The sequence below is a fragment of the Lygodium microphyllum genome, chromosome 11, assembly GCF_053477565.2.
Source record: "Lygodium microphyllum isolate KBCC chromosome 11, Lygodium_microphyllum_v1.1.10, whole genome shotgun sequence".
Taxonomy (NCBI): Eukaryota; Viridiplantae; Streptophyta; class Polypodiopsida; order Schizaeales; family Lygodiaceae; genus Lygodium; species Lygodium microphyllum.
This window is the reverse complement of record NC_141145.1, coordinates 109,885,237-109,910,411: the sequence shown is the minus strand read 5'-3', so window position 1 is coordinate 109,910,411 and position 25,175 is coordinate 109,885,237. Positions and strand designations below refer to the sequence as shown.

Sequence of the window (25,175 nt, the reverse complement as noted above, 5' to 3'; positions counted from 1 at the left end):
TTATCCTTGCATATAATGAGACTAGACTAGCCGTAACAAGGTAGCACTTATTCAAAAGTAATTTCCTCATGTAGCCAAGCCTAGCAAGGAATGAAGGATGTCCCTCACAAAAGTAGGTGTGGTTAAAATGGCAAATAGGTCCAAGCCGACCTAGAACAAATGTATCTAACATTGGGCTGCAATATGATCTGTTTTGCCACAATAGTGACACACAATACCAGAGTTGTTAGAACCTCTGTTCTGCCATCCACCTCTTCCTCTAAAGCTCCCCCTACCTCTAAAGTTACCACGACCTCCTGAAACCTGCATATCGCCAAATTGTTGATTCAATCTGCTTTGCTGGTTGTCACTACCACGTCCTGTACCATGGCCTCTTGAAGAGAACCTGCCACGTCCCCTTCCTGAACTGGAGTTCACCATCCTATTGGCTTGTCCGTCCTACAATTAGGAGACAAGTATCTTTAGAGGCCTATTACTGGACCATGTGCCATTTTGAGTTGGAGATAGTTGTAATCTAGAGGATCCAATTGCTTTACTACTTGGAGAGGACATCGTCAAAGGGAGCTCAAGGAATGCCATATAGTAGAACACTGCCCTATTGCCACATTCCATGGCATCGTACTACCTCTGTATTTGGCAGTGTTAAATTCTTGAGCCTTGCTCAAGGGAGTGAGAAAGTCGCCCAAATTTGTTTGCAAGCTTCCTTATTGAAAGGGGTCCATTGAATGGTTTGAGTCACCCAAGTTCATTTAGATGCAACAAGGAACACACAAGTGTGAGAAGTCTTGGGAAAGCATCTTCCTTAACCACCATATTTTAATGTCAAAATGACACATGATAAGAAAAGGACCCACGAGGGGAGGGAAGAGAGAAGATCTTCATTTGAGTGTCATAAAAGAGTGATGACAATCCTCCACCCACAAAGACTAGCACTCACCAACTAAGTGCAAAGAAAGGCTTCATTATGATCAAAACACGACTCTTAATTCTCTCACTAAACCTCCTTGGTTCAATCACTGGTAAACTCGCTCTCTAAGCCTCCATGGCTCAATCATTTGGTAGAGACCTTCATAGCTTAGTCGCGAGTAGATCGCGTATCCATGTCATGAGGGCTCATCATGTTGAGTGTTATATAATTCACATTATATTGTTTTACAAAACCCAATGGATTCTGAGCCAATCATCCATTGTTGAATGAGTGCTTGTGTTGCTTGAAGGGTTGTAACTACAAGGCTTCGTTACTTTCCACTCCCTCGATAATGCAATAAAGCTACTCAAGAAGTGACACAATATTGTAGAGGTGAAGGATGTGTTAACACACCCTTGCACACATAAGAAGAATTGCTCATAGTAAATATCCACACAAAACTTAATCCAATATCAGTGATGATACAAAAGCTTTTGAAAGGCTTCATGAGTACAAAGGACAAATCAGCTGCAACATGACAGCGACCAAAAAAGAAGATCACAGTGACCAGCAACACCTCAAATAAAAAACTTACCACACCCACAAATAATTCTGAGCCCTACCACTACAAGAGGAAGGTCAATTAAAGGCATATGAGACACACTTTGAATAGCCATTCAGAACAGAATGAGAGCAAATCAATTTAAGATGCCAATATGAATGCTGGAAAACCAAAACTGTAGACCCTTAACAAAACTTAAACTTGCAGAATATAAGATGTACCTGGATGACTGTGATCACCTCCAGAACCTCCAAAATACGTCCCCTGCAATCCCAAAGAAAAGAAAACTGATTATACCATAACATGTTTTTGGTTGAAACCTGAGGAAATTAATTGTAGAACCCATAGTATGCTAAAAATAGCTCCTTGTGGACCAAAGAAAATCAGATACCAAGTTTGTAGCCATATCACCTGTTGTCGAACACGGTCAAGCTCTTGCTCTAGTTGGTTAAGCTTCACACGGCTAGACTCTAATTGCTGCACATAAGCCTGCAGAAAGGCTGTTCTTCAGTTTACAAAGAAGAAAAACATCAAAAACATCAAAACAGAAAGGCTTCAGACTGCAGAAAGGCTGTTCTTCAGTTAACAAAAAAGAAAAACATCGAAAACATCAAAACAGAAAGGCTTCAGACTGCTTACTTTTTTCCTTAACCGACTTTTACGAGCAGCTTCGCGATTTTGAGCCAATCGCCTTAGAACCTGTAAGTAAAGAAAAAGCAGGAACAGCAGTAAAACGCGCTGTGGAAAAATGAATACTTTCAACTGAAACATTCCACAAAGCAGAAGCCATAGTAAGAAATTCAGATGCTACAGGAACAATTACTAGCCTATCAATACAAAGGTGAATATCCCACCTCCTCGTACCCTTATTAATCACATTTGCACCATTGAGAACACAGTCAGGTATGACATTTTTCAGGCCAGCCTTAATTACAACTTTGTCACACCACAATTACTTGATCACATTTCATTCTCGAAACTCCATTTTCTAAACTGCAATCTCCTAAATGTTTGAGAGATTATGGTGAATTCAAGATTTTTTGAAAACAAAGCATGATTAACCAGCCAAGGGAAGCATCACACATGTCAACTGCTTCCTTTGACTCCTCACATGAGTCTCTTCTATGCAGCCTCTTTTTCAACTACAGGTTCTTTGACTTGCCTTTCCAGTGTCTCGAGTCTTTTTGCCTCTTGTTGACCTGTTTGCACTATGATTAGGCCTACTGCATACTTCGAGGTTGTCAACTCCTCTGTTTATTTTGCCCAAAGCTGATGTGTTTGCATTATGAATAGACCTACTGCATACTTGATGGTCTTCTTTCCCCTCTAAATGTGTTTTGACTGGTCGTAATTCAATATTGCTTGATTTTGTTTATCAACAGGCATAACTGCAAGATTCCCTTCTAACTCTTTTGCTTGATTGTCTTAATGCCCTCATATTCACACTGTCGTCTTGTCTTCTTCTTATTGCCTCTGGAATTACTCTAGATCTCCCAGTGGCTTCTCTGGTACGCCAAAAATTATGGAAAATTTGCCTATACCTGCACTGACCCCTTCATCCCTTATTTAATGACTTCTCTAATCTACTCATGCTCATATTTACTGAAGGATGTGTTATAAAGCCACAGAGAGATCTAAAGTAATGTCCCATATTTATGTCATTACTTCATACTTACCAAAGGATGTGTTAAAGCCACAGGGGATCTAAAGTTCTGTTCTCATCATCTTCACTTACCTTCAATCCTCCCACAATTTGAACTTCCTTGGTCCCCCTGATTTCTATCAGTCACCCTAACACAAAGCCACTCTCCTGTACAATTTCGTTGGAGAATTGCACATAATCATAAAGAAGTTATCATTGACTGCTCAAACCTTTCACACAGTTCTTTTTTTCATTCAATTCAAGCCTTTAGACACCAAGTTATGAAAGGGCTTCTCAGAAATCATAGAGCCACCAGAGCTTCAACCTGGACTTTCAACCCTTACAAATTTCCACTTTGACTAAATCCCAAGACCCAGACAGACAAGTTGGAAATAACACCTCCAGAAAACATCTACACCAGGAATTGATCTATAACCATAAGCAAATTAAAGTTGATACTTTTTCTTCTCCAATGTCTTTTTATCTGTCTGCAACTTCAAACACCCCATATGGTTTTGCAATCAAAATTAAGAGTTCCTGTAGCTGCTCACAGATGATCATCTGGAAGCTATGTTGATGGACAAATGAGAGAGCAGAATTTAAATAAATTCAAAAGCACTGATGTGGGAGAAGAAAATAGAAGACAAGAGTCGTGATTAGCTACTGAATAGACCATCTGAAAAGAGCGAAAGAATCAACTCCTCCAAGCTTAAGAAAAGTTTGAGCCAGCAACATGCATGAAAGTCCGTCAAATGATTGCAGTGAAAGCACAACATAGTTGTCCCACAATCAATTGAAGTGATTCTGTAACAGCACAAGCATGGAAATCTAAATAGTTTCAGGTGAAAAGATCAATTTTCAAGGCACAAGTAATGAAGGGTTTTGCTTCTACACCTGGAACAAAATAAAGTACCCTCAAAATTATGGTGCTCAAGCCCCTTTCAATTACAGTTTCTAGCCACTATTGTCACAAAAAGCTTGCTAAAATCATTTTCACAAAGTTGAGAACTGAGAGGTTCCCTGATGACCTTTTGTCAACCAAAAAGCTTGCAAAAATCACTTTCACAAAATTTGAAAACTGAGGGGTGCCACCAGGGCTTCAAGAAAGTACCTTTGAATCCATAACCTTTGCTCTATCTGGATCAGAAGAGCCTGATGCGACTACGATGTCACCACGGCTACCATTCTCAAGCTGTCCCCATGCGAATAAACAGGCTTCTAGTTCAATCAGTGACTCATTTGGAAAGCAAGCTCACCATCAGAATGATCTCAAAGAGATTATACACTGAAACAACTGTATATGTCAAAAATTAACTCATGGCCCCAATTCAGGAATTCTCACCCTGTTATCATCCTTAGCCTCCCCCTCCATACTTGTGGAAGTCTCTGCTCTAGAGCTATTATCAGCCCAGTTTTGGAAGTGGCGACCTGGAGGAGATTCAAATCCCATACGGCTGTTGTTGCTAGCTGGTGTATGTTGGGCAGATTGTGATTCCGTGCTTACTTCAGATAAAGAGCTAACCTGTGAGGACTGGCGATATTCCTAAGCATGAAACAAACAATCACTACAACATTATAATGAGCCCAGGATACAAGTCTAATAATACTTATTGGGCCTGATAGAATGAATCAGAATGAACTCCGAGATATACCTCTTGTCCACCTTCAAAACGAAGAGGAATGGCTGAGAGAATGTTAGAAGGTGATGTGTGTTTTGTAAGGAAAAAACCTGCACAGACTTCAGAAAAATTAGCACAGTTGTATAATGTTCATCGCCACGCAATGCTAAAAACATTATCAAAGGCAGCATCTGAAGCTAGTAAAATATTAGAATCCTATCATGCCCTGTAGTGAGATTGCCACAGATTTGATATAACCACCTACCTAGCTTTGTTTCTCACAATACCACGCACTCCCACAGAACACAGAACAGAGCTCACCTATCTAACTTTGTTTCTCACAATATTACACACTCCCTCAATTCACAAAGAGAGCTAATGCATTACCCTTCCCAATCCTTGCTATCCACAAGGCAGCTACAAATACAAGGGACCTAGCCTGAGCCCATGTAGCAGGCTGCAGGACTTTGGAACCAAAGCCAAGATAAGTTGGAAAGGTCTTATGCAACATGATGTATACATGCTTTTCAACTCTACTTTAAATTTCATCATGTTGACATAATATGCAAAAACTTGGCCCAATAGATCTTTGACCTTTTGAGGAAGTTACTAACTTTAACTTCATTCCTCCAACACTGCCAAACAATTCATAATCAAAGGAAAAGCAAGTGATCACACTGCTTTCAACTATTGACAACACCAGAAATGCTTCACAACCAAAGGGAAGGCAAGTATAAACACTAATTTCAACAATTGACAAACTTACCTCTGTACTTGGTATTCAAGCATAATATGTGGTAAGATCACAGATGTTTTTGTGTTTCTTGGCTGGTCCATAAACCAAGTTTTGAAGTCTTACCATGTCCATAAATTCTGTACAGAATTCAAAAACCACCTGTAGCATCTTCAACATTATTAATAAGAAGTATTATCTGGAATCTCCAATGTACTCCTTGCAAAATTAAGCCCACCTTTGTGTGAAATTAAGTCTCCAATTCTCTCTCCGTCATGAATTTATGTGCCCTCACTTCTGGTTGTAATGTTGCTAGGGCGGCTGTTGTGATCATCAGGGCTGCTAGACTGATAAGAACCTTTCATTTTTCTCATCTGCTCAAGCACGAATGTAGAGCCTTTGTTACTTCTTTGCTCCAGCCCTGCTGATGTGTCCTTGTATTCTTCAGATTTGAGTATTTAATTTTCCAACTACTTTGCTTTAGAAGGAAAGAATAATAGTGGGCATTTCCTGTCCTCTCCAAGTATGATGTGCAAGGTGTCTGGGCTTGGACCAATAGAGAGTACCTCTTTGAGTATGCAAAGTGGAACTCAAAAACTCAACCGAGATAGACCCACCAATCAATCCACTATGCAAACAGCCTAGCCCCAAGCCTTTCAAATGTGCAAACCCTATAATGCTCCCATAAGATCTTGAAGCTCTTCCAAATGGAACTCTCCAAGGGCTCCAAAGCTTGTCAATTAGATGGGAGGAAGTGATGGTGGGATGCGGAGTCAATGCAATGAGAGAGCAAAAGAGTGAGACACACACATAGAAAAGAAGTATGTAAGAAGTTTTTGGTGGATACTTAGTTAACCGTTATTCTTCATTATCTTCACATGTATATGATTGAACTGTGTATACTACTATAAGGGAGCCCGCCCAAGCCTTTGGCCATTGGCCTTTACCCCAATAACCTCCCACTTAAAGGCCAATGACCTTCAAGGGAGAAAAGCTAGTGAAGACACTATCCAACCATTAGCACTCTACATTGCACAAAGCACTCAGAAAATAAATTCTTCACAAGAAGATCTACAAGGTTATCATCCGCATAAACCTAGACAAGCTCAATCCGCTTATACTTAAGCACCTCCCTAATGAAGTGATACCTCACCTCAAAGTGCTTTGTCTTTGCATTAAAGACACCATTCACTGTCAATTGGATGGCACTCTAACTATCACAATGAAAAATAGGTACCTCGTCTACAATATCCAAATTTCCCAATAAACAAGTAAGCCAATCGAGAGACCATGAGATTACACCCCCAATGAATGTGAAGATGAAACATGTAGTAGACTTGCTAGAGTCCAAATTCCCTACAAAATCAGCATCTACATACCCAAGGATAGATGTGTCCTTCCTTCCAAAGCATATGCACATCGCTCTAGTGCTATCAAGTATCCCACGATACTCTTCACTGCTTTCCAATGCTTCTTACTAGGGTTTGCCATACACTTGCTAACAACTCCCACTGCATGGGCCATATTTGGAGATGTGGCAACCATGGCATGTATCAAGCCACCAACAGCCAATGCATATGTCAAAAGTAGGTGCAACGAGGAAGCGTGAGAGTTTGTTGTAATAGGTTGCACGATATAAGAGACAAGAGAGACTACAAAGAAAGATGAAAACTATAAACGAACAAGAGATGTACAAGACAAGAGGCAATACACACTCAATAGTGAGTCATTGGCTATGCAAGCACTAGCATTGGCTCCCTTTCTCCAACAAGACTCGCAAGTAATGGAGTATGCACTAAAGCAATTAAGGAGGAGAAAGTCCTAGCCACCATAAATAGACCACAATCACAAAAAAATTAGCCAGCTTTTGGGGCTATAAAATAATCAAGTTGGCCAACAAAATAATGACCAAGCAGCCAAAATCTAGACCAAATAAATTGGCACATATATCACAATTGGAAATAAAATGCCCAACCTGCAGATGCATGCACAAACTCACACATGACCAAACTAATCTACTAATAGCATAAGGTACCTTGGCCATTTCAACCTTCTACTCATCTAACTTTAGGGCTGTCCTCTTGGCTAAGTTTCAAATTTATAGGCAATCGAACATTGATAGCATTCACCCTCTCCATATTGAAATGCTCGAGTACATTCCCAACAAACTCCTTTTGAGATAGACAAGAATATTCTTGTCTTTGCCCCACCACATAATCTACATGCCAAGAATATGCCCTACGTTCCCCGAGTCCATGTCAAAGGACTCATGCAACCTTTTCTTCAATGCATCCACATCCATGTGACTTCCTAACAATGAACATGTCATCCACAATAGTATCAAGATCATAAGGCTACCATCCATCGTCTGCCATTGTGTATAAACAATATCAATCTCACTCCTAATGTATCCTTGAGACCTCATGAAGGTATACAACTTATAATACTACTCCCTGGGAGCTTGTTTCAATCCATATAAGCTCTTATAGAGCTTGCATACCAATTGTTCCTTGCCTTCCATAATAAAGTCCTCTAGCTAATGCATATAAATATCCTTGTGCAAATCCCCATGTAGGAAAGTTGTCTTGACGTCCATCTGTACCAATTTACAAAGGGTTGTCATCTTGACTACTGGTGAGAAAATTCCATCAAAGTCTATCCCCTTCTCTTGCTTAAATACCTTGGCTATCAATCTTGCTTTGTGCTCACACAATGCATCAAATGGAGATTTTTTCAGCTTATAAACCCATTTGCATGGTAAGGCATGCTTACCTTCAAGCAAAGGAACAAACTTCTAAGAAGCATTCCCTAACCAAAGAGTCCATCTCTGACTACACAACCTTGCCCTTAAGCAAAGAAACAAACTCATACATTAGCCCAACCCGAGCCTCTAGCTGCCTCAACTATCTATCCTCCCCAATGTAAGGCTGCCCACTTGCCTTGGCACTCCCACCTCAACATGTCCTAGCTATCCAAGCCCTACATCTATGGGACAAGTCCTACATGCTACTAATATGGTGGCCGTCCATCCTCCTGGAATACTACCCTATGTATCTTAGTTATCTTGATGGGTTGCTTATGCATCTTATCCTCATTGAAGATAACATCATGGCACCATACTATAGTCTTCGCTTCAGGATCACAAGGATGGCAACCCATCTCACTTGAATCTCGATATCCAAGAAAAAAACACTTCTTCAACTTAAGATCAAGCTTGTTCCACTTGTCCTTAAAGATATACATATAAGCCTCTACCTGCACCACCCACTCATACTCCTTCTCTAGCCTCGCTTGTCCTTAAAGATATACATATAAACCTCTACTTGCACCACCTTCTCATACTCCCTCTCTAGCGCTAGAGAGTCTTGAGGGATGACGGCAAACTAGTGCTAATAAACCAACCACATGGTCACTGCTACATTGGTCAATCAACCAAAATCGATATCAAAATCCAAGGATAATGAAGAGTCAATGAAGGCCTTGCCCTTTGTCTCCTTTACTTCTACATTCATGCCAACTTCTGAAGACCCTTCTTACTACAAAAGTAGCACTACCCCTACTACTACTGCTGCTACTAGTGCTTCTTCTTCTTCTTCTCTTCTTCTTCTTCTTCTTGTCACCCTTCCCCAAGGCAAGGAATGCTCAATTAGAAATGCCACTAAACAAAGATGGAAACCTCCCTCGTAACCTACATGAAAACTTGTGCCCCAATGACATGGAGGTCATATCCTGAAATGTGACTACAATCAATGACATTTGGGGACACAAGGCATTAGCCACACCATCATACTAGGAAGGCAACTTATAGAGGATAGTTGCCACTAAATGAGCTTCAAGGAGGGCAAACTGCATGTTTCGAATCTAGCCCTTGAATCTAGATCACTCAAAGAAGGAATGATTGACTGGTGTCGATAGACTCAAATCGCATGGTCTGAAGCTAGCAATACAATGTGATGTTATTCCCCACATTTATAGAGCGTTATACATAAGTTTTCACTTCTCCCACATCTTGGAAGTTGTCCCACCAAAGGTCACCACCGATCAAACTTCCTTTGAGATACATTGAAGAAGTGTTAAATATGCTTTGGCATCATCAATATCCCAATAGTCAAGGACTGCTTCCTCGAAATCATCTTCATCCCAACCAAATGGAAGAGGAGACGAGAAGTGGATCCCAAAACAAGGTATTACAATAGCTTCTACACAAGCCACTACACTTCAAGTTAAATAGTCACGGCCTTTGAGCTTATCATCAGTGGAAGAGAAGGAACCATTGAATGATAAAATGAAGATAGAAGTGAGGAAATGAACATGAGAGCATACTTGGGGCAAAGAAATGGATATGAGAGAATAGTTGGGGCACTCATGGTCAATTCGCCCAAGGTTCAACGTTTCAAGCAACAAAGTTTAATTAAAGCACATACAGATGAGATAAATCCATGAAGAGATTGCAATGCACAAACACAACAATTGTCAAACATGAACCCACTCTAAAGCGAGAAATAATGTCAAAGGTATAACCAGCAATAAGAAAACACAATAAGCATGTACAATTAGAAAGCAAAACCATCAACATGGAAAGCAAAAATGGCAGCTGCAAATCAAAATGTAGCAATCCAAAGATACGCATTGAATATAGCAAAGGCAAGAGGTAGCCAACCAAGAAGAAAAGCTGACAATGTGGCCACAGCTCTTGCAAAAGAGAAACTGTAGGGTACACAACAGCGCAAGGAGGACCAGCCAGCTCAAACACAAAGTGCCCAACTAACTAGAACACAGCAAAGTAAAAAATGCAACCTATAGTCAATCTAAGGCAATGAAAAATAGCAGCACAAGCACCAAAAACTAGCAACATTGGTCATTTGGTACCATGTGAGAAAGAGAGACAACACAAAAGCAAAGAAACAACTATTGAACACTAAAATAGATAAACAAGAGAGCAAGAACACAAGAAATGAATGAATGATGAAACTAGCGAATCCATATACTAGAGCATGGGAAGATGCATACAAGCCACACAGGCTACAACAACCACCAGAGTGCCCATGGTCTCCCTCTCTTCATCAAATGTAGATGTGCAATGAATGAAGAGAGTCGAAAGGAGGCACATATAAATAGGCCACAAGGTGAGGCCCAAGACAACTAAGCCGAACATAAATGGCCACCAAAATGCACACTCAGATGCCCAACCAAATGCCTAATTACAACCAATCAAACCCACGAAATGTGCTAGTGTAACAAGTGTCTCCAATCTCCCCCTCTCTCATAAATGTAAACATGCAATGAATGAGGAGTGGAGCGAAGACACCTACAAATAGGCTGCAAGGCCAGGCCATAGACAGTTCAGCCGAACATGGATGGCTTTTGAATGTTGACTTAGGTGCCTTCTGAAATGGCTCCTCGTCCTTATTGACCTTCTCCAATACCATCTAGTTGGAATAAAGATGACGTTTAAGGAAGCATTTCTCAATCGGGATACAAATGATGCCAAAGCATAATCATCGCTTCTCCAATGTACCTCAACGAAGTCCTATCAATGGCATCTCTTGTTGGACAACCTTCAAGGTGAGGACAAAGCTCCAACTTATGTAGAGATCTCATCAACCATGTGGGCTATCACATCCTATCAATAGCATCTCTTGTTGGACAACCTTTAAGGTGAGGACAAAGCACCAACTTATGTAGAGATCTCATCAACCATGTGGGCTATCACATCCTATGGTCAACTTCAAATCGTCTAGTTCAAGCCACTTGACACCGTTCAATCATTCATTTTTCTACTAACCCAAATCCAAGGCCAACTTTGTAACATGCAATCTACCCTACCAAATCTCATTGGTAGGGACAATCCTAAAGAAGTTACCTTCTAAGTGTGCTAGTGTAGCGAATGCCTTACGAGCTCACACAACAATGGCTCCAATAAGTTTCCAACATAGGACTTCTATGTTATTGGAGCAAGAGTCTATATAGCAGTTCAAGGGAAATTGCCATCTCATTCAATAGCACCCATGAAAATTAACTAGCTATAGAGAGGGGTGAGATGAAGAAGGAGCCATGCTACTTCTATGGCAAAAAAGGGGCATCTCTAAAAGGATTGCAAGAAGCTAACATTGAGCAATAAGAAGAAGAACAAGAGCAAGTTCTCCTCTGACCACAATTGGATTCCCACATATTAGTACCCTTGTGGAAAAAGTTGTGTCTGATGTGAGTAATTTTTTTCAACTTCGTACTTAACTTTTTTCCATTAAAATTTTGGGGCAAATTTTTTAGCATTCCACACTTAACATTGTGATTGTGATGCTTTAACATTTGATCTTTTACGAATTCAAAATTTAGTACGTTATATTGGTTTGAAATTCCAAATTTTCAACTTTAAAATGTGAAATGTGTTGCTTCGTGGATTTTTTCATTGTAGAATTAGGGCCACACATGGCAACATGGAATGGAGGAAATGATAGTGATATTTTCTTCAATATCTTTGCATTGTATATTATTCTTTCTCCTCATGGATATCTAAAAAAATATGTTATAAATGTTTGTTAATCAAGAAGTGGAATCGAATATACACCTAAGAGGATATAATTTGATATAAAAACTTACTCGTTTATTATTAAGTTAGAACACAAATGAGTATGGTAGTTCAATATCTTCATTTTGTAAATCCATCCTCACTTGATGTAGCATACATGATGATCTAACTTTTAGGATTGCAATAATGTCCTCGTTGAACCAAACATCAAGATCCACTATAGGGTCTTTGCTGAAATTATCAAGATTTTGGTCTAAAGCAACTAGACTACCATCAGCATAATGCCATCTACTATAATAAAAACTAATGATGAAATTTTGAGTAGCAACTATATATTCACAAGCTATAGAGTCTTGATCTATCTTACATATAATTTTTCTTTCTATCCTAATGTCCCATCCTTCATCAATAAATTATATAACATGATCATATGGTAATCGCTTCACTTAAAGTATGACCTTTGATCTTCTTATCTCAAAATTAGAAAAGAAATCAACAAATATATTAATAGGCATAAACAAAGTAATTTTGTTTAGCCTACTTGAGACATTAGGTTTTAATGCTTTGTGTATCTCTATGTGGGCAAATTTTTTGACTAAACCACCTATTTGATTGATAAGCATGAAAAGTGTTGCAAGATCATTGGGATGGCAAGAGCTACTTCTATTTAAGATGCCTTTATTAAGGAGGCATGAAAAATATTCAATTATAATAAAGTCATCGCAAAAGTGATGAAACATTGTATTTACCAAAAGACATATCTAATAACATATCTAAAACGGAAGTGACCTAGTCGCACCATCAATGTATATTAATGAGCCAATTATGCCACACATAATTCATTTGACATTTCATTATTTGGTGAAGGATTCTTGTCTCAGCCTCCCCTTTCTACTTCTACAGAGAGTAGTAGGATGCCTCTACCTAGCTCCTCAATTGTAGTGAATGGGAAAGATCATTCCACAATAATGGATGGGAATGGGCAATGCGTTGCAAATTGCCAAGAACATCCCCAATCATGTTCCTGACAGCATTCGCTCCAGGGAATGATCAAACTTGAAGGAACGTAGTAGGAAACGCCACATTCTATTTGCTTGTTCCCACTTGTGACCCATTTGTGCTATTTTCTCCATATATTGCTCGCGTACATCTATCAACCTTCCCACCCAACCTTCCCTCTCTCTCTCTCTCTCTCTCTCTCTCTCTCTCTCTCAGAGCATTGCACACCCCTCTTGTCAGTCAAAGCCATAAATGGTTGCTTCTTCCCAATGCCATTTCAAGCAAAAGGCGCTCACCTAGAGGTTAGTCACAGATGCAACTTGTGGTTTTGGCTTGCCATCAGCTGTCAAACATTCATGGCTCGAGTCTTTACTCTTTAGACTTTTCCAGTATGTACTTGTTTTGCAGCATCGCAATTAGTCTTAATATATGATGCATTGTCCATTTTGATTTTACTAGCAATACAATGTATAGAATCTGCTTTTAGAGTGTCTTGAACTTGTAAAGTTGTTTATTTTAGTATTCCAAAAAAATCCATAGTTTACCTACTTTTAAATGTCTCGTTCCCTTCCCATTTCCAAAATAGGGCCTCCCCATTCCTAGCACATTTCCCATTCCCATTCTTGTTCCATGTTGCTAAGGCAACCTAAACGGTACTCCAATAATACTTCTCTTATGTGCTTGTTGTATAGAAATGTAGAGCAAAAATTATGCCTCCAACTCTTCATTGTCCTCAACTCCAATATGAACTCCAATCATGGGCACAATGCTACAATAAAAGGAATTGGTCTTCTAGCCCTAGTGGGGTTATGATCCCTCACAACTATCCGGGCCAAAGAGGATTTGTGAGAGGGCAATGGAGATGGGGCACAAAGGCATTTTGGCTTGCATGGGGCATTTTAATAGTATGCCATTGATGGCCACTTGGAAGTTCATTTGCATATCTCGGTGGCCAGATTTTGATTGAGTATTTTCATTTTGACAAAATTCTTTTACCATTAGGTAGCCTACATTCTTCTCTGACATTTACCATGGCATTGCAGTTCTTCAAGCATGTGCTTCACTCAACTGATATTCCTTCCGTTATATGTCCTCCACAAGCCAACTTGATTTATTTATTAAGTCAATCTAATTTATACAATATTTAGACAAGGACAATATGCGCATCACTTAAGATGTAATCATGTAGATTCTCCCACTTAGTAAACCACTCAATGCCTTAAATTTCATTGTTCGCAAATTGGGCAATGTCCCCTTCCATCCTCAATCTCTATGTCATATGTACATCTGCATCATACAGGTGTGGAGCTCTCCTTAGGATTAGCTCCTTGATTCATAGGGGGATTAGGAGCTTTCTCCATTGAGCTACCCAAATTTGCATTCTAACTGTAATACATTTCTGAAATTTTTCTGGCTTGTTAAACAGCCCCAAAAAATGCATTTTTACTTTTCGTACAACATACAATACTTTTTCCAACTCCAACATGTTTTATAAATTGGGTCTCAATGTGCACACCACTTTCATCCCCTTATCCCACATTCAATGCCATCACCTTGTCTCAATGTCCCCATCATCACTTTATCATTGGCGTTGTACCTTAGTCCTAGAAGCTCCCACCTGGCTATCAAAAGGTGTTGCCCCTGCTACCAATCTACCACCCACTTTCCCAAAGCTGCCGCAAACTAATCGGTGGTTCTTCCCAAATGATGCCATACCTCCTAGCAGTCTCCCTAGCATTGCGGTTCAAATCTGCAGCACTCTTCATCAACTTCCATTGTTGCTATGCATCACGTAGCATCTAGAATTCTATGTTTTAAATTCTAGGTTGTTGTTTAGCAATGTCCACATCACCTAAAGCAATTGCCTACTATCAAAGACTCTTTAGTTGGCAGAGATTTTGCTGCCAGCTGCTCCAGGATATCATTTTCATCACTAAATAGCCCTCAATTGAAGCATTTCATTACCCTCAACTCCGAATCTAGTACATCAAGATCATTCTTTGTGGTTTTGCTGCAATCAAGATCCATGCACAAAGAACAACACTCTTGACACTCTCACTTAGCCTATTCCCATGAGACTCAATAGTTGTTGGACACTCCTACTCCTTGGGCACCCGTGTCTCTACCTTCTTCATTCGATTCATTACTACATCCATTCATATGATACTTCTCTCTCTCTTGCAATTTGTATTCTTGTCCGAGTTCACTGGTTTTAGTCTTGTTCATACACGCTTAATGTTTCTCTCTCCAAACCCTAAGGGTATCTTCACTCTCTCAAGTCAATTTCAAGTCTTGGGATGCCTTTCAGCCTACCCTATTTTTCAAGTCCCATGCATGTATGCATAGCACCCATTTTCTTGGACCTAAACACCACATTGTGGATTACTACTCCAATCATTTTCAAGTCTCGGGATGCTTAAGGCCTACCTATTTTTCATGTCTCATCCATGTGTGCATAGCACCACTTCCTTTGGACCTAAACATATAATGTTAAAGACAATCCAATCTCACACTCTTAGGAATTTCATCCATAGTTATTTTTTAGCATGAGTCAAAACTTTGGCTCTAAATTGTTGTGCTCTCCTAGGTCCATCTCTATCATCACCAAAATACCTTACACTTGCCAGACGCTGTCGGTGGTGGTGGTCATTGGCAACAGAAGGTTCTAGCACCTAGGCCATGCCCAATGTTGCTGCTCTTGTAGCCACAAGGACCTGCTGCAAGTTGTGGCAAATGAAGCTGCTGGATGAGGTGGCATGGGGATTGGGATTGTATGCAAGCAGAGAGACTTAGCAAGCCTGTCTGCAATGTTGCTGCCTAAAGCACAGAACCTGTTGCAGCTGCTCACCTGACTTTTTGACAAGAAGCAAACATACTTCTTACAAGTACCTACTGTGCACAGCTGCTGTTAGTTGGCTGGTAGCTGAATTGCAGCTCAAGTTTTCTACTGCTGCCGATGTTGATTTAAATGGTGGATATCCAAGACAGCATGCTGCACAACTTATGTTGGCGCTATCAGGAACAAAATGCAAGGGTCATGCTTGACAAGATCTCTATTAGCTAACAATTAGCAGCCCTCTTATGACAGTGGACAAAGTTGCTTTGACAATCAAACACGGAATTTCCAGAAAGCATGTTTGTTTCTTCCAAGTGAAGCATGCTAAAAGTGTACTTTCGTCAACCTCATCAAGCCTTGAACACAAGGAAGGTTAAGAACCTTGTAGCACGCCACCAAACTTTTCTGTACAAGATCTCTGCTACCTAAGAAAGAGCAGACATAAGTTTACATGACCACTAACAAATGTGCCTCCAAGTGTATTTTTTCAACCTCATCAAGCCTCAAACATAAGGAAGGTTAAGAACCTAGTAGCACGCCACAAAACTTTTCTGTACAAGATCTCTGCTAGCTAAGAAATAGCAGACAGGACTTTGCATGATGACCAACATGACGGCCAACAAACATGCATTCACAAGTAAGTACCATGCTGACAGAGTTGCCAGAAACTATGTTGGGTTCTTCTAATTGAAGCATGATACAAATAGCTCCTCTCCAAAGATGATTAAATCCTTACAAAACTCGAAACCTTATCACAGTGTTCATGCACAGGAAACTGATCCTTTCAAAACCCAAGGTAAGAAAAAGTTAAAATAAAAGCAATAAAAACTACATAGCCTTACAAACCACAGCACACACTTAGATTCATCAAACTATATGCAAGAAAGGTACAAAAAAGGGCGAAAAGGCTCACTTTTGTCCAAATAGCCAAGTCCGCCGTCACTTAGCCCAATGTTAGAGGGTTGATTTATTTTCCCAAGACCAAACAACTCTGAGCACCTTGCCTCCAAATTGTCACTGATACATTGTCACAAAACAAGAACAAAAGAAGTTGATCTCTCTCTCTCTCTCTCTCTCTCTCTCTCTCTCTCTCTCTCTCTCTCTCTCTCTCAGTTTGAATTAATGGAATGAAATGCTTACAAAGGGCCTTCTAGCCAACCAAGTGGACTCGAACACAAGTAAAAGACAACACATGGAGACAAAAGACTACAAAAAACACAAGGCTACAGTAACAAACAAAGAAGATCATGAAGCGGACAACCAAGGTAGTGTGGATGATATCCATCCACACAACACCCACCTCTCTGAGGATCACACAAGCAAAAACCATGGAACTAACTTGCCACAATAACCATCCTTGTATGTGGCCCACATGATCATAGATACCTAAGGCCAAATCAAAAATAAATGCATTATGTGTTCACCTAATGTGCCAAAAACCAGTCCAATGCAAAAAATGAAAAAGACGGGTATACTCATTTCTTTCTCTCATAGGTCAAATGTACTCATTTCTTTCTCTCGTAGGCCAAAAGACACGCATGCTATAACTATTAAGTGGCAAGATGACATGGTAGAATGTACTCATTTCTTTCTCTCATAGGCCATTTTGGCTTTTTGGAGATGCTACCGAGAGCACTTCCTGCACATATCTCCGGACGGCTTCATTACCCGCCCAAGCTACATGGACACACACTTGTCCCATGGAATCAAAAGCGCCATCGGACAGATCCGTAAATCTTCACACCAGCTATGGGTTGAGACAGGTAGATACAGGGCCTACCCCCTCCCCCTAGAAGATCGGATCTGCCAAATCTGCCAACTCGAGCCCGAGACAAAAGAACACTACATATGCAGGTGCCCAGCATACTATGAGATCCGGGGACGCTTCCACTGCCTATTCAGAGAAGGATTCGGGCCACTCTCTAGAGTGATGGATTTCAAGGACCAGAGATGCCTTGGGCTCTTCCTGCTCGAAATACGGCGCCACAAAGACCACCTCCTCCGGACCTCGAAGCAGAGACGGGGAGCCGCCTAATGCTTGCTCACAGAATTCTACGGAGAGCCAACTACCATCCCCACCAGCCCAACTAGCCTCCCGGCCGTGGAGGACCACCCTAGCCATAGCCACGGCAAGAAGCAAAGCCCGGTGCCCACGCCCAACCGGCCCCCGTAGGAGGCACATGTCGAGGATACAAGGGATACTACGCCGCCACCGGAGGGCCCTGCCCCACCGATTCAACCTCTCGGTGTTAGATAGACCCATGCGGGACATTTTAGGATGACCAAGCTCCATACTGGGACCTGGAAAGTTTCCCAAACATTTTGTATGTAACATTTCGGTCTCATAGGCCACCTTGGCCTTTCGTAGACATTAATATAACTTTCTTTCTTTCTTTCTTTCTTTCTTCTCTCTCAAGTGACTACCCTGGCGGTAAGTTACTTATTTTATTAACCCCTTAACCCGGGTTCAAATCTCCCTTTTTTTAAACACCTATGCTAAATGGCCATGTGGAATATAGAAGGTGAACCCAAGACCTTCTAGTTAGCACACCTAGAACTTTGCCAATTGTACTACATTAGTTTCATCTCTTCCTCCCTTCCTCCCCCCCCCACCTCTCTCTCCCCCCCCCCCCCTAAAACCAACCCCCCCTCATTGCACCAACCTTGAATGTCCCACCCTCGCCTCAACACACATGTCAACCGACCCTATCCTACCCACCCCGCCCCTACATTCACCATCGTCTTCTTCTTAGTTTCTCAACTCTACCATTGTTTTGCTCTACCTCAATTGACACCTGTCATAGATCAGCAACCTTGGGGTGAAGTAGTCCCTTCCATACACACTTTTCTTTGTATGACATCATGTTCTGAAACAAAGAATCTTTCTCAAACAATTCATCTTCCAAGACTTTGACCTTGTCCCATCCATCATCCAAGCCTCCTACCCTAATTTCCTCCCAAGTTTCAAGATGTTTTTCTTCAGTCTGTGTTATGACTTCCTTATCTAGGATCTCTTTCTATGGTTCAAAATGTTGTGTTTGAGAATAGGCTTGAGAAATGGAATACATAAACCAAGGCTAAAAAATAGTACAATGACAAAGGTAGTGTGCAACAACTCCTGAAGTGGTTATGTTGCAGGATGAGTATCTTAGTTAATGAATTGAAGTAGGGAGACTACCAATAAATAGGTAGAAAGAATGCCAAATAAATGACCAATTGGCCAGCCATAAACTAGCACCAAAAATCAAGTCGTCCAAATGCACACTAATGCACAAACTCCAACACCCAGGAGATGTACTTTACTAACACCAAGTCCCAAAGGTGAGAGCCTCGCAATTAAAACTTAGGCGCATTATCATGAAATTGTGGACTTAAGTCTTTTTTAAGTGCATTACTTGGTTGGGCACTTGTGGTATGTTACCAGAAGTGCAAGCTCTTACCAACTTGAACACTTGGTAGGCTCATCAAGGAGGAGCATGCAATCAAGCTCTGTTGTTCATTCGGCCTCCATGCTATCCTACCAATGTGTAACAAGCACAAGAAGGGGCAAGATCCAAGCCAACCTCAACACTTTAGCTTATAAAGATGATCAAATGATAGTCAACTTATAAAAGGAAAAAACTCAAGTAAAAGATCAGCAAACGATCATATTCTCAAGTAAAGACCATGCTAACTAAACTATCTGCAAAAGCAACTATCCATAAAGACTAAATTGATAAAGAGAGCACTTGGGAAGCTTCAACAGCACAGTAACTGAGAAATCAAAGCAATTCAAGACACTACCTTGAAATGGACTCAATTTCCCCAAATACACACACGCACACACATACAAGCACTTTTTAGGATACATCCACGAAACTTTACCAACAAACTTTATCGAGAGCTTTCATAACAAGCTTTCTCCATCCTTGAGCACTTGTCATAACATACAAATGTGTTGAAAGCACTAGCTCCTAGACTTTTGAAAGCCTTTGATTCTTTTACATTATAAAGTTGAGTCTTGTAGGTGCTTCCATTCATACCATTGACTAATTTTTTTAAACGTAAACTAAAATCCTAATTTTACAAAAACATTTAAAGCCCACAATGTTTGACTTTTAACTAAATTTTAAAGAAAGTAACACCTTAAGTTTAACTATGTTAATGCAACACAATTCAATGTTCTCAAAAGCACTAATCACATGAGCAAAAAAGTCCAAACCTTAAGTTCAACTATGTTTATGCAACACAACTCAATGTTCTTAGAAGCACTAATCACACAAGCAAAGAAGTTCAAGTGATATTTGTGTCTAGAAAACAAAATACCAAAAGAAAAAACTTAGTCAATCATCATGGATAAATGTTCCACCAAAAATTCACATGTTGATGTCTTGTGTCATACAAATTGGGGCATAATTTTACATGTTTATGTTGGCACGTCATGGTAAACTTTAGGATGTGTTTCACCCCCATAAGCTTTACTTTGGCTTAGTTGCAAGCAGCTTACTTAGGGAAAGATACACGACACCAAGAGGGGAAAATGTAATTTATGTTGTTAGCATTGTTTGCTTCCGTCTAAGCTTGTGTCTAATGTAAAGCAATTAACTTCGCTTGTACTTGATCAAAAAGCCCTATATTATGGAAAAGATCGCGTTTTTTCATTTTGATAGGATCTGACTTAAGATCATTGTGAGGCAAAGCAAAAGGTATGTTCTAGTTGGAGTGTTTGGAATCCTAGAGAACTCTTCTAGCTCAATCAGCAAAAGCATGGTTTAGAATCAAGCCGTGAGGCCACTTTAATGTACAACAAGAGTTGTTACAAGGATAGTATCATCCTATCTTCGCCTATATCTAATGATCCACTTCAAAATGACTCATTCTAAGACTAGCTACATGTACAAGACCAACGATCGCCTATTAGGCACCAAGATTTATCATCGAATTTGAGAGCCCATTATATCTTGCAACCAACCAGTTTCCCAACCAGCCAAGTAGTTGAACCAATTGAGACACACCTCTTCTCTACCCAAAAGTATGCATCTCTCTTCAATGGAGCAAACACCTAATGTTGTGTCTAGGCTCCACATTACCTTGTATTTGCAAACCAGTTGTGTAACTCGAATCTGCCCTTCTCCATGTAGACTTACTTGCAGTTGAGCAATACTTTTTAGGCATCCTATCACACTCCATTCGACTTTGCTACACAAATGTGTGCCCATAGCTTACTAAAGCCCTGTACTTTGAGGCGAGGTTTACTAGTGATTTGCTGAGCTTAAAATAAACTCATTTATTAGAGATAGAATAAACTGTACGTTAGCTCCCTAATATCACAACCAAAACCCTTTATGAGCAAACAATCCTTCAAGTTCCACCTATCTAAGCCAACTTGCCATTATATTTTTGAACTACTTTAATTCCACAACCAAAACAAGAGTGTTTTTTTGTGGCATCCAAGCGCAGTCCTGCTCATTTCAGCATGGACAGTATTGTTTGTAGCACCAAAGTGCACCCCATGCAGCCAGAATACATTTTTAAACAATATGTACCACGGACTAGTATGACATAAAAAGAAACATGGTCATTTTCAAAATGACCTGAGAGCTCAAATGCCCATTCATCCAGCTTCACTAGACAATATAATGCAAGGTAACTCATCATTTGCAGAAAACTCTTTAAATTTCAATTCCAGATTCTCAATTCAAATGACTGCGCGGCCCTGCAGTGTATCCACATGTATGTGTACTGCACACAATGAACAGCACCAAGTATCCCAAGAGAGCTCGTAAAGATCTCCACAAGCTTGTCAATGAGACTAAAGATAATCAAACTGTCTGTAATGCACATAAGGAAGGTCAGATTCAAAAATGGCTATAATGTGAGGATCCCCATAAGCCAGCCTTTGAGGACTGTTTTTTTGCCTAAGATAACAATGCAGGGACAAGTAAATAGGTCCTTCCCATAGCAAGATCCACCACAAAGTTGGCAGAGGAGTTACTTGGAAATGGAAGCACTCTATTTTCCAGGTGAGGACCTGCTCACATTCCTAGCAATTTCTACTGTCGGAAGATGCCGTAGCACAGTTGCTGTTGAAGCTTTAAGCTGACTACCTCAATCAATGGTAATCTGGCCCATTTTTCACAAGGGCCTGCAGGTTCAAACCCCACACATTTCTAGGACGGTGTGTTTTGGTGCAGCTATTGTTCACAATGGCACCTTTTGTTGTACAGTTGGCACAGCTTTTGTGCAACATCCCAACGAGGTGTTTTTTTCTCTCCAACAAGATAATCAGGTGTGTTCTATTCACTGTTTCACTTTCCCCAAAGCGCTTCATGTCAAGAACAGACCCCATTCATATGCATACAGGTTTTTAATTCTGTGACTCGTTGGAAGGAAATGTCGAACAAGTAAAGAAGAAACTATCCAGAAGGACTCCAAGCCTTGAAGGAGTGGTACGAGAATGAACCTCCATCTCTACATTATCAAAGCGCATAACCAGCAACGGATAACCCCTCGTCATCTGCCCAGACATCATCACATTTTGGCAAATTGATCCTCTCTTTCTGCCCTAAGTTCCAATCTTTCACAGCTCTGCCATCATATACCAAAGCAGAGCTGGAAAAGGGGGCAACAGCTCCACAAAAAATAACCATTCTATGCCCAGCTTCATATAACCAGACACGAGGAACAGAGAGAGAGAGAGAGAGAAAGAGAGAAAAAGAGTATGAAAGGGACTTACAGAGATGATGATGATGCTGATGGAAGAGCTGAGGGGAAGCTCTGCATACCGAGGCCGAAACTTGCTGAGACTCCCGATTCACGGCGGATGTTATCCATTAGCCCTTCTCACCATGCCTCCTCTCTGATGAGCCTGGCGGTGCACACTCTCTCTCTTGCTGTGTGATGAGGAAAAAATCTCTGCAGGCTGAGGCAGAAGGGGGGGAGGGGAGCTGACACAGATGAAGGGAGATCTAAAGGAGCAGAGGTACAATAGTATCGGCAAGAGGTAAGCACCGCATCCGCAATTAGCAACAAAACTCGTGTGCCTCAAGGAACCTTTAGATGCAAAAAGGAGGTGATGAACAGTGTTTTGCTGTGTTGTAAGTGTAGTTAAGCAGCGGTAAAAGAGGACAGGGAGAGAAAGAGACTGGCCCTGCCGCGCTCCCTCTCTCTCTCTCTCTCTCTCTCTCTCTCTCTCTCTCTCTCTCTCTCTCTCTCTCTCTCTCTCTCTCTGTCTATCTATGAAAAGGCCTCTAGGCCTCAGGCCTCTCTCCTTCCAAGACGAAGCAATGTCCTAAGGCAAATTTCGGGAATCAGAAGCGCAGAATCGCGAGATTGTATTGCTCAATTCTCGATGCTCCTCTTCTTGTTGCAGCAGTCAGTCGCGATGGTGGCAATTCGCTTTCGTCAGGACGAATTGTGCGCAGACACGAGTGTGACAGCAATTATCGAGCGGCCAAGGAAGAAGAGAAAAAAGGGACTCCAGAGTCCAGCTCGCCTTGTTGCTTCTTCTTCATCAGTGGCGGAAGCAGAGAGAAGCCGAAGAGCTGCAGTGTCTGTGGCAGCTATGGCGGGCAGTCCCCCTGTTACATCAACACACAGGACTTAATCACTGTAGCTGATGACGAGAGGACGACAATGCACCGAATTAATTTATTATTTATTATCGCTTCGCAACATTTACTTTATTATACTTCGGCTTGTTTTTGTCTGTTTATTATTATTTTATTATTATTCTCCCTATTTTTCCATTTCAGGAAAAGAGCAGCATTTATGTTTTGATGGAGAATTTTTATTAAAATGTGAAAATTTCGAAACAGTAAGTCTGTAAAGTGAAAGAAAAAAATATTTTTTAGTTTTCCTTTTTCATGAGATGCGTACTTTTAAACTTGTTCCGGTAGCGTACTTATTTTTTAACAAAAAATATTAGCCGTTAATTTTTCTAAACCATAGAGAATATTTCATATTTTTTTCTATTTAATAATAATAGTTTAGTATATTGGCTCCCCGAAGAACGAGTTGTTTCGTGTCAATATTATTTTCTTTGTCGTGAGAAATGTGTAACTTAATACATGCTTTAATAATTACCGCTTATTTTTTAATCAAAAATATGAGCTCTTAATTGTTCTAAGGTTTTAGGTCTTCCTTTAGAACATTTAATCGATATTTTCATTATTCTATCTCTATCTATTTGTGGTCGAGCTTTTCTAATAAAATTTCGTTTTTTCCTTTTTTCTCTAAGCTCACACGTGTGCCCTTACTCCATTATTCGGGCTTCCCCCAATGGGAGAGGAACACGTGTCCAACGACCACGTCAACATTGCCCCCCAATCGATAAACAATCAACACATTCATGGAACTCCGTTTTTCTTTCCACCTCTCAAATCTCTTGGCGATTATAAGCCTATTTCTTTTGCCATTTTTTATTGTTTTCCACTAATTTTTTAATGTCCCCACTTGTGTTTGATAATCAAACGTGGTAGAACCTAGGATCCCCAACCACTCCCTTTGGAAATGCCTGTCCCCACCTTACCACACTAACTCTAATCCAATAGTAGAGCATGTTCACATGTGTCCTATCATCGACACTACCGCCCCACACTACAATATGGCAATGGGTGGCACATGTGTGTGAGTGTGTGTGTGTGTGTGTGTGTGTGTGTGTGTGTGTGTGTGTGTGCACATGCATGCGGCATTATATAGGCAACAACGTGACTCCACACATCTCAAGGGAGAGAGGACGAGAGTGAGAGAGAGAGAGAGAGAGAGAGAGAGAGAGAGACAAAGAGAGTAATTTAACAACAAAGAGAAAGAGAGTAGTTTAACATGGTCGGAGCAAACCCAAGACACTTGACCAAACCTCAAAGTTTTGAACCCTAACATACGCAGCTCAAAGATAACTCTTCCACTAACCATTCTACTGTCATACAAATCCTAATCTAAGTCTTAGGACTAATTATATGAAGATCCCAAGCTCAACATCCTTCTATAAACAATTCACTCCTCAAATGTTTTGCCCATAGAATGCTACGTGCAAGGAGGTAATGATGCTACTATTGGATTAGTTCAAGTTTTACCTCCGCTAAATGAGAGGCTATACATGAAATATCCAAAATTGGTGTGATGGGTGTAAACTTTTATAACCAATCACTATGATAGCCTTTAATTCCATTGTTTTATGCACTATAAGAGCCTTCAAAATCCTTGTGTTGTCATTAAAGCTTATTTCCTAAAATGCTTTTATCTAGTTATAAGGTTTTATTGGTTGAAAAACACAACTTGCGAGGTACAAAGTGCACATAATCTACCATGAGGTCTTAGTAACTAGAATAGAGTGAAATATGGAGAAGGAGAGTTTAATGTCAAACAAGT

The 25,175-nt window shown here is 40.5% G+C and overlaps 1 protein-coding gene across 1 annotated transcript in view; it reads right to left on the bottom strand.

Moving 5' to 3' along the window:
* The window catches only part of LOC148029225 (transcription factor TGA2.2-like), a 29,499-nt gene extending 6,818 nt beyond the window's left edge, over nt 1–22,681 (bottom strand). The window contains exons 1-8 of the mRNA XM_087687998.1: nt 22,543–22,681; nt 16,741–16,844; nt 4,764–4,840; nt 4,454–4,654; nt 4,223–4,303; nt 2,109–2,168; nt 1,881–1,958; nt 1,691–1,733 (exon numbers count right to left, since the gene is read on the bottom strand). Coding sequence (XP_087544124.1) covers nt 1,691–1,733; nt 1,881–1,958; nt 2,109–2,168; nt 4,223–4,303; nt 4,454–4,654; nt 4,764–4,840; nt 16,741–16,844; nt 22,543–22,640 — 742 coding nt within the window. The 5' untranslated portion in view covers nt 22,641–22,681. The remainder of the gene's footprint in view (nt 1–1,690; nt 1,734–1,880; nt 1,959–2,108; nt 2,169–4,222; nt 4,304–4,453; nt 4,655–4,763; nt 4,841–16,740; nt 16,845–22,542) is intronic.
* Between the last annotated feature and the right edge of the window lie 2,494 nt (nt 22,682–25,175).